The sequence below is a fragment of the Desmodus rotundus genome, chromosome 5 (assembly GCF_022682495.2).
Source record: "Desmodus rotundus isolate HL8 chromosome 5, HLdesRot8A.1, whole genome shotgun sequence".
Lineage (NCBI taxonomy): Eukaryota > Metazoa > Chordata > Mammalia > Chiroptera > Phyllostomidae > Desmodus > Desmodus rotundus.
The window spans coordinates 47,922,186-47,936,567 of NC_071391.1; the positions used below are offsets into that span (position 1 = coordinate 47,922,186).

The 14,382-nt window shown below is 44.2% G+C and overlaps 1 protein-coding gene across 1 annotated transcript in view; it reads left to right on the plus strand.

The window, feature by feature from the left end:
• The first annotated feature begins 12,940 nt into the window (after positions 1-12,940).
• POLD3 (DNA polymerase delta 3, accessory subunit) overlaps positions 12,941-14,382 on the plus strand; it is a 55,392-nt gene continuing 53,950 nt past the window's right edge. Inside the window, exon 1 of the mRNA XM_024572761.3 lies at positions 12,941-13,143. Coding sequence (XP_024428529.1) covers positions 13,084-13,143 — 60 coding nt within the window. The 5' untranslated portion in view covers positions 12,941-13,083. The remainder of the gene's footprint in view (positions 13,144-14,382) is intronic.

Below are 14,382 nucleotides of genomic sequence, written 5' to 3' on the forward strand. Positions count from 1 at the left end.
TGAAGAGTTTCCATCCCATGGGAACTGAGGATCTGCTGCGTGCCCCCCTCCTGCAGCGTCGGGCCTGCGGTTTCCGAGGCGTCCCCGACTGAGGACATTCTAGGTGGGAAAGACCCCGGAATGTCTCAAACTTCTTTCTAAAACAAATGCCTATCATCCCCTCCCACCCCTGTTACTCAGGCAGACTGTCGTGAAGTTCATGACCGCCCTCACTCCCACCCGCTCCTCCACTTCCACTTGGTTAATTGGCCGGAGCTGGCTCTACCCTCCATCTTCAGTTCTTCTCCCCACTCTTCCTCACTCCCTAACTCACTGCAGTCTGGCTTGTGTGCCTCTCCCTCCTCGGGCCAGTGTCACCAGAGGCCGCCTAATTGCCAAATGCAATGAGCTTCTCTCGATCCCCACCCAGCACCGTTTGGGGGAAGCATTTTACAGTGTCCATAACTCCCTCCTTGAAACTCACTTCTCCTTTTGTTTCTGCACCGAACCCTCCTAGTGCCGCTTTTCTCTCTCAGTTCCCTGTTCAGGCCGTTGCTCTTTGCTTGTCCATTAGCTTCTGGTTCCCTGGGGTCCTGCCTTCAGCTCTGTTCCTGAGTGATCTAGTTTCCTCTGATGACCGCAGTTACCGTCTACATGTTGTGGATTGCCAATCTAACTCAGCGTCGGAGCCCAGACGTGTCCCGCAGCCTACTGGACACCTCTAGCGGGTGCCCCTGTTCATTTCTCTTTTACAACACAACCATAGAACTATTAACTTACCTGTTTGTAACTAGGGCTCTGTGTGTCTTGTATTCTCCTGTATCTCACGCACATAGTGAGTTAGTAGAAGGAACTCAAGGAACAATTAAAGAATGAATGAATGAGTACCTACGAGGAGCCTGTCCACTGGCTGGCTGCTCAGGATGCTGAAAAAGGTATTGATAGTCTGAGATTAAAAAACCTGAAAACCTGGGATAAGCTGAACAAATCAGGTTCAGCCATTTAGGAATTACTGAGAAAATCTGCAGTGACAGGGTGAAAGATGGAGGTGGTGGGGGAGTGGAGCCATGGCAACCTGTGGCTGTGTTTAAACCAAAGTTAGGAAGAAGTAGAAACTGTGGGTTATGCCGTGGAAGGAAACAGAATAGTCATAGAGAAGCAGTGATGTTAGGGGAGAGACAACGAAGCGAAAAGAGCAGCCCACTCCATCAAGACTGTGTCTCGAAGGGCCTTGCCCCTCTTTACAGGATGCTAACGCTTAGGCCGTGTGGCATTTCCCCAGGAAGTCTTCCCGACCAGCAGTGCTGGCAGCCAGGGAGCTGTGGTATCTGAGAAAAGGATCATATGCTTCTTTCCAGCTCTGAATGCCCCCCATCCTCAATTTTAATAAATCAGAAATTATTAAATTTACTTTAAGCGCTTGCTTAAGGTAAAACTTCTCGTAAGCAATTATCTTCACTTCTTCCATCACCCCTGCACAACACGCTTCCAGCCCCCGAGGAAATGGACGAAAGGAACAATATACAAAGCAGCTGCAAGATGGAGGGAGGCATCCTCTTGCTCTTTTTCTGAATACCCAAGGCAACGAAGGTAGCAGTGTGAGTCTCTGGTGATGGAACTGAGGAACAAGCAAGCTGGGGGTGAGTTTGGGTTGCGGTAGGCCGGTCGTGGGTGGGAAACGGGAAGCAGTGCCTGAGTGCCCTCTTGGCTCACCCACTTTGTTTTGGTAACTGTTTTACACTGATTTTATAGAACAGCACCTGGAGGCTTATCACACCCTTCCTTGGCCTCCTGCCTCCCCAGCTGTCAGGAAGTTTATGTCCTGGCTTTGGTGGCTGTACATTCCACGAGATAGTGTGCCTTGTGTCTACAAATGCCTACACAAGATACACATGTTCTCATAAAACAGCTTTTTTTTAGAGGAAATATTGACTTGTATGTGTTGTTAGAAGCTGTAACAATGACTGAACACTGATTTCCGTTTTATATATTTTGCTTAAAGTGAAAGAACATATCACATGGTATCTAATCTTGGAGACCTAAGACCAGTTTTCCTCTACATTTCCTCTGACCCTCGGGCTGGGTTAGGTGCCTCCGCTGGGTTCTCATGTACCCTCTGCTTCCCTCACACTGTACTGCTGTCTAGTCCCCACAGACTCAATTCCCAGGGATGAAGACCACGCTGTGTTGCCAATAGTCATTTACCTAGGGCATGGTAGACAGGGGCCTTGAGTAATGTTTGAAGAATGGGTGTATGAATGATCTAATGCTAAATACCTGGAGTTAGTAAGTCTGGGGTCCCTGAGACTCTGGAATGACCCTTGGACAGTTATGTGGCTCCCAGGTCATAACTCTTAATTTTGTACTCTTTGGTTCTGACCTCTTCCCTGCCTGGATGTTATCCCCCAGAGACCTGTGGAGTTCCTGAGCTGCTCCCGTAGGCTCCCCTCCACCCACTCTAAGTCTGGAGATCCTGTCTATGTATATATAGGTTGACCTCACTCTCTCCCCAATATTGAGTCCCATCTAGGTTTCCCACCCCATGCCCTATCTGTAACCTCTCTGGTGTCCGTTATTTCTGAGATGAAGTGGGGGTAAAGAGGAGAAAAGAGGAGAGTCAGCTTTCTTTCTAACATCAACCTTAAATACTCTTTTGAGACAGGGAGGCGAGAGAGTCCTGATTCGATTGCTCCCTCTGCTGGTGTCAGCTGGCACCGCCATCTCCAAATTTTGTCCCGTTTCCTTTGCCAAGCAAATACTTCTGTTAATTGGTGGTTGTGCCGTCTGTTGCTCTGCTCTTGTCCGTCACGTTGATGTTGAGCCTCATCCTTAAGGAGCAAGGAGTGAGTTGTCTGTTTTTTTAACTGACTCTCTTTTGCGATTTAAGAACCACAAGATTAAAGTTGCCAAATTAATTACTGCATCGAGAACACAATTTTCCCCTAAAGAAAGACAGAGAGACTGAAGCCACAGAGCTCCGCCAGGAATCAAAGAACACGAGATTCCTTTTGCTGGATAGGAGGAAATGACAGAAAATCCAATGGTGAAATTCCAAGTTTCAGAAGACATCCTGTCTTCACCAGTGCCAGGCAGCAAACAGCCCCTTGAGTGTTCTTTGTGACATCTGGGACTTATTTACAATCTAAACTGGAGTCAGAAAGAAGTTTTTCCTTGTCGAATGCCAACCCCATGATACATGTGAACACCTAAGCCAAACACTTGGAAACACCTTTCTACATTGCGCAGGGGGCTCTCGGCTTCTGCGAGGTCAGACGGTAGAGGGGCAAGGTTCTAGTCCGCCGCGGCTGCGCGGACAGAGTTCCCTTACCTGTGGCAGTGCTCACGAGACGAGTCACTGCTAATCTCATGCCTGTAAAAATTAAGCCTCTGAAGGCCCATGGTGAAGACCCAGAGGGTAAAGAGTTAGGAAACCCTGGCCAAACCTTCCCAAGATGATCATTCTGAAAGTTTGATCATTCTTAAGTTTGGTATCTTGCCGCATCCCTTTTTAACATCGTGTGCGCTTATTGGGACTCAGCAAAAACAGTGAAGCCACCATGCCCTGTGCCTTTGAACATACCACAGTGCCGGTTAAGCTAGTATTTCGGTTGCTTGGGGAGTTATTTCCATGGGCGATTGAACAAATCTTGAGACAAAGGAGAGGCGGAGGAGCTGACAAGCACAGACTAAGCTGCAGAGCACTGAGCAGAAAGGCTTTTGATGACGAAGGGCAAGTCTTGCACACTGAGCTGTAAGGACGTGGGCAGTACCGGGTAACCGAAGGTGGGGCCAGGGCCTCGCCGCTATGGAAGAGTGTCTACCGAGGCTGCAGATGGGCCCAGGGGTGGCACCGTCCTGCAGGGACAGCCAGCCCCACCAGCTTCTCCTTGAGACACAGTTGCAGCTGTATTCCGCATCACTGGAAACTGTGATGTAACCTTAAATCTGTGGGCCTATGAATGGCCGCGTATGTGTTTCTCGGGACCTGCGTGGCACCCGCCAAGACTAAGAAACCACGGCAGTGCTGAATGACCTCACTCGGGTGTGTCTCGTACCCTGAGGCACTCATCTGAAAACCGCCCAAGTGTCAGTCATTGAGCTGATCTGAATCTCTTCAAGAAAGTACTTAAAAGCTAAGAGTGGTGAGGGTTGGGGGAAGAAGAGACTAGTAGGGGAAAATCTCTCTTAGAAACTAAATCAATTTAAAAAGTGAGGGTGGGCATATATTTAAGACCATCAGACAAGCTATTGATCTAGGCTAGGGTGTGGCAATTCTTTTTTTTGAAAAGGACCATAGAGTATAGGTTTTGCAGGCCATACTTTTCCTGTTGTAAATACTTAATGCTGACATAAATCATATGTAAATGAATGGGTGTGACTATTCCAATAAAACTTTATTTACAAAAAAAGAGCAGCATTTAAGGTATAGGTGGGAATGGTGATACTTTTTCTTTGTGGATATTTTCCCTTTACATTTCAAACAGGGAAGGCATTACAGATGCCTGGAATAAGTAAATGAGTTAACTTTACATTGCTGAATGCCCCATTTTTTTTTCAAAATAAAAATGTTTATTTCTTTTTGACAATAAAAATGGCACAGACTCATGAAATTTCAAACATCTATAAGGGAAAAAAAGAGAATAAGAATCAGCCAAATGCTTTTCTCTAAAGCCCATGACGTGTTTGAGCATGGACTTTGGGCACCCCAGGGCGTAAACACAGGACCCGCCACCATTTATACCCCTATGGTTTGCAGCAAGTTACTTAACCTTTCTGAGCTCCAGCCTCCTCTTCCGTAAAAAGGTATAATAGAAGGTCAGTAATAATATTTACTTCATAGAATTATCTTGAAGATTAAGTAAGAGTATTCAAGTAGAAGACCTAGCATGGTGCCTGCACCATTTACAGACTCAGGGGATAAGTAAGAGTGAACAATATTTCAGGTTTCCTTGTTTCTTAATCTAGTGTCTTCTCCCTCACATCTCACTGCGTTCAGTGTGAGCCGAACTCAAGTCGATAAACATTTTCTGAGAACCTATTAGATGCTGCTGTGGTAGTTGTTGTTATTATACTAGAATGAGGCCAGTTCTCAAATCCTACTTAGTTATTAGTTTAAGAAGAACTTGGCTTGCCCTGGCCTGGTAGCTCAGTTTGTCAGAGCGTTTTCCTGATGCACCACGATTGCGGGTTCAATCCCCGGCCAGGGCACACACAAGAGTCAATCAATGAATACATAAATAATTGGGAAAAAAAAATGATGTTTCTCTCTCTCTCTGCCCCCCCCATCCACTTCCCCTCTCTCTGTAAAAAAAAATCAATTAAAAAAAAAAAACAAAAGAAAACCTTGTCTTGGAACCTATTTATGGGGATGTCCAGCCTGCAGCCCATGGGCTGCACGTGGCCCAGGATGGCTGTGAATGTGGCCCAACACAAAATTGTAAATTTACTTAAAACATTACTTAGTTTTATTACTAAGTTTTATACTGATTTTTATTACTTAGAAATGTACATTTTCTATATTAGTGATCACAAACTTGGGACCTGCTCGAGGATTTTAAAAGACTATCGAAAGGGCCGCTGCATAATGAGAGTTTTTATGTGAGGGCATTTTTGCTTCTCTGTGGTGGCGGATACCATGAAGACTGTGCACGGACCTTTTTTGTGCTCATCAGTTTTCATTAGTGTTTGTGTATTTAATGTGTGGCCCAAGACGACTCTTCTTCTTCCAGTGTGGCCCAGAGATGCCAAAAGGTTGGATGCCTCTGCTACATAGAATCATTTTCTATTCACTGTTCCCACTAACACAAAATTGACTTAAATTTGGGTCCTTTTTTGGTGAGGGAATACTAGAACTTAACAGGGTTGTTTGAATATCACATGAGTCATTCTAGGAAGGTGCCCACAAGGCTAGGTACTCAATATATGTAGTTGCGATCGCCCCAGCAATGCACAAGACTTTCACACCTATGGTTAATGGGAGTTACGTGCAGAGGGATCCTCTTCCCTGGTTTTACTTTTGATCCTCGGGGGACTAAGCTTTTAGGCACTATCTAGATAAAATACCATCTTCTAGACACCTGTCCTAGGCTTGTTTACTAGCATTTGCTGGCAGTGGTTCCCTCCCTGAACCTTATCAACTGTCCTCCCTAAATTTCCTTCCCCTTGTCTCTCCCCCACCCTCCAGCACCTGCCCTAACGACTTCCAAGACTAATTCTGTTTGGCTTGAGTCTGTTCCCACGTCCTGGGGATACCCAATATATACCATTTATTACTTGGCCTCCATTGATAGCAATGATCATTTTCCTGATGTTTTCAAGGATTCCAAAGTTCCACAGTAAAATGCATTAGAGTTCACTGTACTTATTATTGGTTTTCCTACATGCAGTTATAAACAAATTATAAGACGGAAAAACACATTGTTTAAGATTATGGATCCTGGAGCCAGAGTTCTGGGGTTATAATTCTGGCTCTGCCAGTTTTGTGATCTTGGCCAAATTACTTAACCTCTCTGTGCTAATGCTTACTTATCTTGAAAAAGGGGATAGTAGCAGCCTTATTCTCTAGGGTGCTTACAGAGATTAGACGGGCTAATATTTGTAAAGCACTTAGAACAGAGCCTGGCATTAGTTAGTGGCACGTAAGGGTTAGTTATGTAATAGTTACCATTTGTAGAGTACTTAGCTGTCTGCCAGGTCAGGGCATGTTACTTGCAATCCCCTCAATCATGCAAAGTGGATATTATTTGCAGTGGTGTGTGTGAGCTGGTCTGTACCTGCTTAGGAGAGTTGAACGTCAATGTTTCAGAAAGTTTGCAAGTCAGTTGTTAAACAGAGCTATTACTAAAAATTAGATTATATAAATTTAAAATATTATATTAAAAACAAAGGCAACAAATATTCAAATCTCATCACTTCCTAATTTTACTACATTGTACTACTGTCTATGCTCTTGTGGTTATTTATTGTACTTTTCCAAATTATTCTTTAGCCCTGGCTTGTGTGGCTCAGTGGATTGAATGCTGGCCTGCAAACCAAAGGTCGCTGGTTGGATTCCCAGTCAGGACACATGCCTGGGTTATGGGCCAGGTCCCCAGTAGAGGGTGCACCAGAGGCAACCACATACTGAAGTTTCTCTCTCTTTCTCCCTCCTTTCCCCTCTGTCTAAAAATAAATAAAATATTTTAAAAATTATACTTAAAATTATTTTTAATTACAGTTAGCATTTGATATTATATTTGTTTTAGGTATATACATTTAGACATTCATATAATTTATGAAGTGATCCCACAATAAGTCTAGTACCCACCTGGCACCATACAGTTATTACAATATTATCGACTATATTCCCTATGCTGTAACTTACATCCCCATGTTTATTGAACTTGTATGGTGGAAATAATGGTGTGATGTTGTACATCTTTGCCTAAGTGCATTCTGTGACATTGATATCAGTAGCTTGAAATCTGCTGCAGTGGGATTATTTACACCACAGAAGTTGGCAACCACTACAAAGCAGGGCTTTTTAATTTGGCTATTTGGTTGTTAAACATTTATCAATATACCACTATATATCAGTGTCCCTTCTTTAAAGGGACATTTTTCTAGTCCCAGTCTGGTTCCACTACTCCACTCCTGACTTGGAGATGCCTTTGATCATTTATCTTAATATGATAATCCCATGATACTCTTGCCTGGGGTCCATTTTTGCCCCTTACTCCTTCTTCCCAGAATCTTTTTCTTTTGTCCAAGGTTAAGATTAGACTTGGGTCAAGATGGCAGTGTAGGCAGACATGGCTCGCCTCTTCGCACAACATCAAAATCACAACTAAAATGTAGAACAACCTGTACTCAGAACTGTCAGAAATCATGTTGAAGGGAAGTCTGATAACTATGGAATTTAAGAAACCACATCCATCCAGACTGGTAGGAGGGGTGCAGGTGCGGAATGGGCTGGTCCCACATGAACGTGTGGTGGATAAAAATTCGGGAGGGATATCTTGAGAGTGAAGAGTCCTAGTCCCACACCAGGCCCCCCAGCCCAGGGCTCCAGTGTCAGGAAGATAAGGTCCCAAAACTTCTGGCTGCAAACACCATCATGGAGTGAGTCAGTGGAAGAAACTTCTGGAGCCCCAAGCAGCTCCTCTTAAAGAACCCACACACAGATTCACCTACTCAGACTCACTTCCTCTGGGCTTGGGTGCCGGGGTAGTGGCTTGAGGAGCACCAATAGCAAGCAGGGGGTGGCTGAGGTGTCTGGCATTGAGGCAAGCTGAGACCATTGTCCCTTTTCTAGGCCCTCCCTCCACAGAGCCAGCAAGCTGGTGCTGTATTTGAGACTCCATCCACCTGGCTAACCCTATTTGACCAGCCTTCGAGATCCCCTGAGACTCCATCCCACGCAGTTTACAAGCAAACTCAAAATACTTTTGCATATGAATGGCTGGTCTTGGCTCAAGCCGCACAACTTTCTAAATCCTCTCAAACAAGCAACAGCCAGCATCAGTGAGTCCCAGGCCCAACACTAGCATCAGCCAGCCTAGATTAACAGCTTGGCTTCTCCTGAGAATTTCCACATTCAGCACAAGTAGCAACCATCTCAGTTTGCTTTATAATTTAGGCAGGTTGGCCCCAGGCAAAACACAGGTGGGGGATTAACTTGGCCTGCACCACCCAGGAAACCACAGGGCCAGCGCACCCAGTGGACAGCTACAAATCACATCAGAGCATTACCACCCTGCCCCTGCACTGCTGACCCTCCATGGAGAGTGGAGGTTCATGGTCAATGGTCACAGCCAGTCCTTGCCACTGACTGGCCTGGATAAGTCCCTCCCATTGATTTGTCAACAGGAACCAAGACTCAAGTACAACAGGAGGATGTACTCAGCCCACACAAAGGGCACATCTCGAGTACTCAGTTTGGGTGATAGGGGAGGCTGTGCCACTGGACCCTACAGGACACCTACTACGTTGGGCCACACTACCAAGACACAGAGAGAAATCAGCTCTACCTAGTACATAGAACCAAGCACAGGGAGGCTGCCAAAATGAGGCAACAAAGAAACATGGCCCAAATGAAAGAACAGATCAAAACTCCAGAAAAAGAGCTAAATGAAATGGAGATAAGCAATCTGTCAAATGCAGGAATTCAAAACACTGGTTATAAGGGTGCTCAAGGAACTTAGCAAGGACCTCAGCAGCATAAAAAAGATCCACTCAGAAATCAAGGATACATTAGTTGAAATGAAGAATAATTTATAGGGAAACAACAGTAGAGTGGATGAAGCCAAGAATCAAATCAATGATTTAGAACATAAGGAAGCAAAAACAAAAAAACAAACAAAAACAATCAGAACAACAAGAAGAAAGAAGAATCCAAAAAAAATGAGGATAGTGTAAGCAGCCCCTGGGGCAACTTTAAGAGGTCCAACATTCTCATCATAGGGGTGCCAGAAGGAGAAGAGAAAGAACAAGAAATTGGAAATCTACTTGAAAAAATAATGATAGAAATCTTCCCTAATTTGTTGAAAGAAAGAGCCATGGAAGTCCAGGAAGCACAGAGGGTCCCCCCAAAAATGGATGGAAAGAGGCCCACTCTAAGACACATCATAATTAACATGCGAAAGGTTAAAGAAAAGAGAGAATCTTAAAATTGGCAATAGAAAAGCTGTTAGTTACCTACAGGGGAGTTCCCATAAGACTGTCAGCTGATTTCTCAAAACTTTGCAGGCTAGAAGGGATTGGCAAGAAATATTCAAAGTCATGAAAAGCAGGCACTTACACCCAAGATTGCTCTACCCAACAAAGCCATCATTTAGAATTTAAGGGCAGATTAAGTGCTTCCCAGATAAGAGCAAGTTAAAGGAGTTCATCATCACCAAGCCCTTATTATGTGAAATGTTAAAGGGACTCATTTAAGAAAAAGAAGATCAAAACTATGAACAATAAAATGGCAATAAATACATATCTATCAACAATTGAATCTAAAAAACAAACTAAACAAACAAGAAGAACAGAGACAGAAGCATGCATATGGAGAGTGTTTTGATGGTTCCCAGATGGGTGGGGAGTGTGTGGGAATGGGTGAAGAGGTGAGGGGATTAAGAAGTACAAATAGGCAGTTACAGAATAGCCATGGGGATGTAAAGTACAGTGTAGGAGATGGAGCAGCCAAAGAACTTACACACATGACACATGAACATGAACAGTGGTGGGGGGATTGCCTGAGGGAGTAGGGGATATTGGGTGGAGGGGGGCAAGGGGAAAAAACCAGGACAACTGATTTTAATAAAATATAATTAAAAAAAATTTTAAACAGGGTAAGATTAAACCTATTCTTTCTTGCACCTGTATCTATTTTCAATTTTCCTGGTTTGAGAATGCTTCGCACAGCAATTAAGATTCCTTAAATGACCACTTTTCTTAAACTATTTATTGGTGTGAACATACATATAGAAAACTGTATGTATCAAAAGTGTACAATTCAAATCATTTTCACAAACTCAACACACCATGAGACCAGCACCCAGATCTAGAACCAGAACATTATTCTTTTCTCAGAAACCTTCCAGTTTCTACCCTCCCAAGGGTAACTACTAATCTGGCTTCTAAAAGTTATGCAATCTTTTAATATTGGCATATCTAGGACCACGTTGGGCCAGGTGCACTATATTGTATTATCTGCTCCCATGTTTATGGGAGGTAGTATCAAGTCTCTGGTCAGTTATCTTGACTTCTATCCAACTCCTATGGAGCAATGATAAGAAATAAGAGTGCCAATCCCAGTAGTACCAGTTAGTCTCGTGACCTAAAAAATCCATGTCTCCTCTCTTAAGCGACAGCAGTACAGTCTCTAAGATACGGGCAAGCACAATGCATTTGCAGAGTTGCTATGAGGATTAAATGAAATCTCTCAGAGCACGCGGTACAGGGTAGTGTGCCTGGTTTTAGCAGTGTATAGCTGACTGTTGTTAATTTTTATTGTGTGCAGTCGTGATGTGAGGGTTTTATGTATGTTGTGTATAACTCTGGCCAAATAGAATTATTTGATTTTCTCGCATACTCTCTTGGTCTTCCACATAGTCAAAGGCATCATCATTTACCTACAAATTTAGGTTCCACATCTCAGCATTTTTCTCGGTTCCTATCTTTCCTACATTCCACTCATCTAAATCATCAGCAGGTTTTGCTGACTCTAAAAAGGAAAAGCCAAGCCACTATGTTCTCTCAAAATTTACTACCCTTATCCTATTTTAAGCCACTACCATCCCTCACTTAAATATCTTCAGAAGAACGTAGGCTTGTGAACAGGCTCCCTGTGTTACTGGATCACGGCTGTATGCCCAGCACTCCAGCACCCAGAACAGAGCCAACAGTGCCTGGCTCTTAGGCTTCTGCTAACTAAATCTTGAATGAATACATGTGGCAATACAACCTTTGAAATGGGTACTATTGTTATTTCCATCTTATATTGGGTTGGCTAAAAACTTCATTTAGTTTTTTTTCCATATGATTGCTCTAGTAGTGCTTAGTTATGTCTAACTTCATTTGAAACAATTTTGTTAGATTGTATTGTGACAACTGTCATAACAGTATGCATAAAAAAACTTATCAAAATTGGTGAATTTTTGTGCAGCCATTTTAATATTGTAGATGTGAGAAGATACACAGCATTTTCGGCATATTATGCTTTATTATTTCAAGGAAGGTAAAAACGCAACTGAAATGCAAAAAAAAAATCTGTGCAGTTTATGTAGAAGGTGCTGTGACTTACAGAACATGTCAAAAGTGGTTTCTGAAGTTTCTTGGTAGTATCGACATTTTGGCCAAATAATTCTTTGGTGTTTAGCAGCAGCCCTGGCCTCTACCCGCTGGAAGCCAATAGCGGGAGAGAGCTGACATACTCAATATATCCAAATCAATAAAGTTATTGGTGAAAATGAAAAATGTGTCGTTTATTTTACAGAAAAAATTAAATAGACTTTTTGGCCAACCCAATAGATAGGGAAATAGGCTTGCAGTGGTTAAATAACTTACTTAGGGTCACAACAGCAAATATCAAAACCAGGATTCAATTCCGGGGTCTAACTCTACAGCCTGCTAGGTTATCCACTATGCTGCTGTATTGAACTACACTGGCTTAGTCTGAAGTCAATTTCTTTTTTTAGAAGTGGGGAGAGAGTTAATTTGTTGTTCCCCTTACTTACGCATTCATTGATTCTTCTATGCGCTTTGATGGGATGAACCTACAACCCTGGTGGATGGGAAAGATGCTGTAAACAACTGGGCTATCTGGCCCTGAAGTTAATTACTAAGGAATTTTTGGGTGATGTTAAAAGAAATATTAGTTGAAATTCCCCAACCTGAAATTTTCGTCTCAGAATAAAGTTAATGTGCCCTCTGCACACAACCTTGTAGGGACAGCATGATTTCGCCTCTCCGAAGTCTCATCTCTCTTCGTTGGTCTCTAATCCCAACATTCCAGCCAAAATGATCTGTTTTCTCTTCCCAGCAAATGCTCCTGCCTCTACAGAACCACTGGCCCTCTCCCATCCCCTCTGGAAAACCTTCCCTAACTTCTGAATTCTAAATTCCTTACAATAACAAGCAGCATTTTATCCCAGCTGGCATCACCCGACTAAAATTACTTGTTTATTTCTTTATTGTTCTCTGCTGGGTCCCCAGTGCCCAAGAAGCGCCTGGAATAGAATAGGTACTTGATGCGTTTAATAAATATATGAAAGGGCAAAGATTATTTTATTAATTTATAGGAGGAAAGACTGTGACTCCCGGACACGTATTTCAACCTGGGTTAGGCACTAAGCAGCCCCGGTGCGATTTGTAACCAGGGCTCCACAGACAGCCGGCCAGACCACGCCCGCTCTCCTAGTTCCTCTTCCGCCCGCTCTCGCTAGCCCCGCCCACTTCGGCCTACACCGTCTCTAAAGAGTAGTTTGACCCTCTCACGGCCGCCGTAGCGCGTCGCCTCCGTTGCCGTGGGAAACGACCCGAGAACTAGGAGGGACGAAAGACATTTCCCGCCGGCGGGAGCTGCGGTTGTGGAGGCGTGGCGAGATCTGAGGCTGCGGGGCCCAGCGCCGCAGCACCATGGCTGACCAGTTTTATCTGGAAAATATAGACGAGTTCGTCATGGACCAAAACAAGATCGTGAGGAGCTAGGACTGGGGAACGCGGGCGTGTAACTGGGGTCCTAGGCCCGGCGGGGGCGGCGGGGTCCTTGACCCTTCTCCGTGTGGTCTCGTGGGGACTGGCCGAGGGCGACAGGTCCTCACCCCACGTACCCCCAGGCGAGCGAGAACTCGCGGGAGAGGTCTTCCAGTGCGCACGCAAGTCCTCGTCCCTTGGTTGGGCGTGCTGAGCACTGCACAGATTAGGAGGGAGGGTCATTGGTGGTTAATATTTCTAAGGCGTCTCTACACCTGTCTTATAAGGTGGTTGGTGTTTAAAGCCCCAAATTTACAGTTGGGGAAATTGTAACCAGGCTTAAGTGACAAGCTGTTTAACCTCCTGACAGCCAGTTTCCTCTTACTGGAAATTTGGCTCGGTGCAGGCTTGACCTGCGTCTCACGGGGGTGGAGTCAAGATAAACTGAGACAATGAAAGTGAGTGCACTTTGCAAATCGTGATGATGCCTCCTGTGAACTTGGAATACACGTTATTGCATTTACATCCAGAGGTCGGTAGAAAAGGCAGTTGAAGCAGACAGAGGGGCCAAATAACTTATTTATTTGCGGTAAGGGACAAGCAGTCCCTTGCTAATGTTTTTTATACATCACACTGCTGTTGCCTAACTGGTAACACTTCCAGTTATTGGAAAAATCAGCATTTTTAATTGGAAGACTTTGAGAGAAGAGTGACAGGAGAGTTGGAGGAAGGATGGGAGGCGGGTCTAGTCTCGAGGCCAGGAGTTCCCAATGTAGCCCCTGCTACAGTACTCATCTGCCCCGTTCATTCCCGGACCCCGGCAGCACCTGTGCCCTTTAATGTTTGTTTGTATGGCTGCAGCTTCGAAGTTTTTCTGAGTCATACCCTTGAAGGTAATCTAGCTTTGGGGTGAGTTTGGGGGTAGTTTTCAGTTGTGGCCCTCAAAAAGGACAATGTGAGAAAAAGGGCCAGAGTAAAACAAGGAGTGTGAGGAAAATGAGAACTTTTTCTTTGATGCATAGTCAGCCTTCCTTCCTTTTTAGATTTTTTCCATTCATTGGTCTGTGAAACAAACTTTTTAGTATTGGTAAAATAAATGCCTCAGTCCTGCCTTCCCAGATAGCTGGTTCTTGGCATAACTGGGGTGCCATCTATTATAGTTTATGATGGCACAATTGTCTAGCACTAGGACTCTTTAGGAACCCTTAGAACTGACCTGCACTCTGGGATCATCTAATAAAA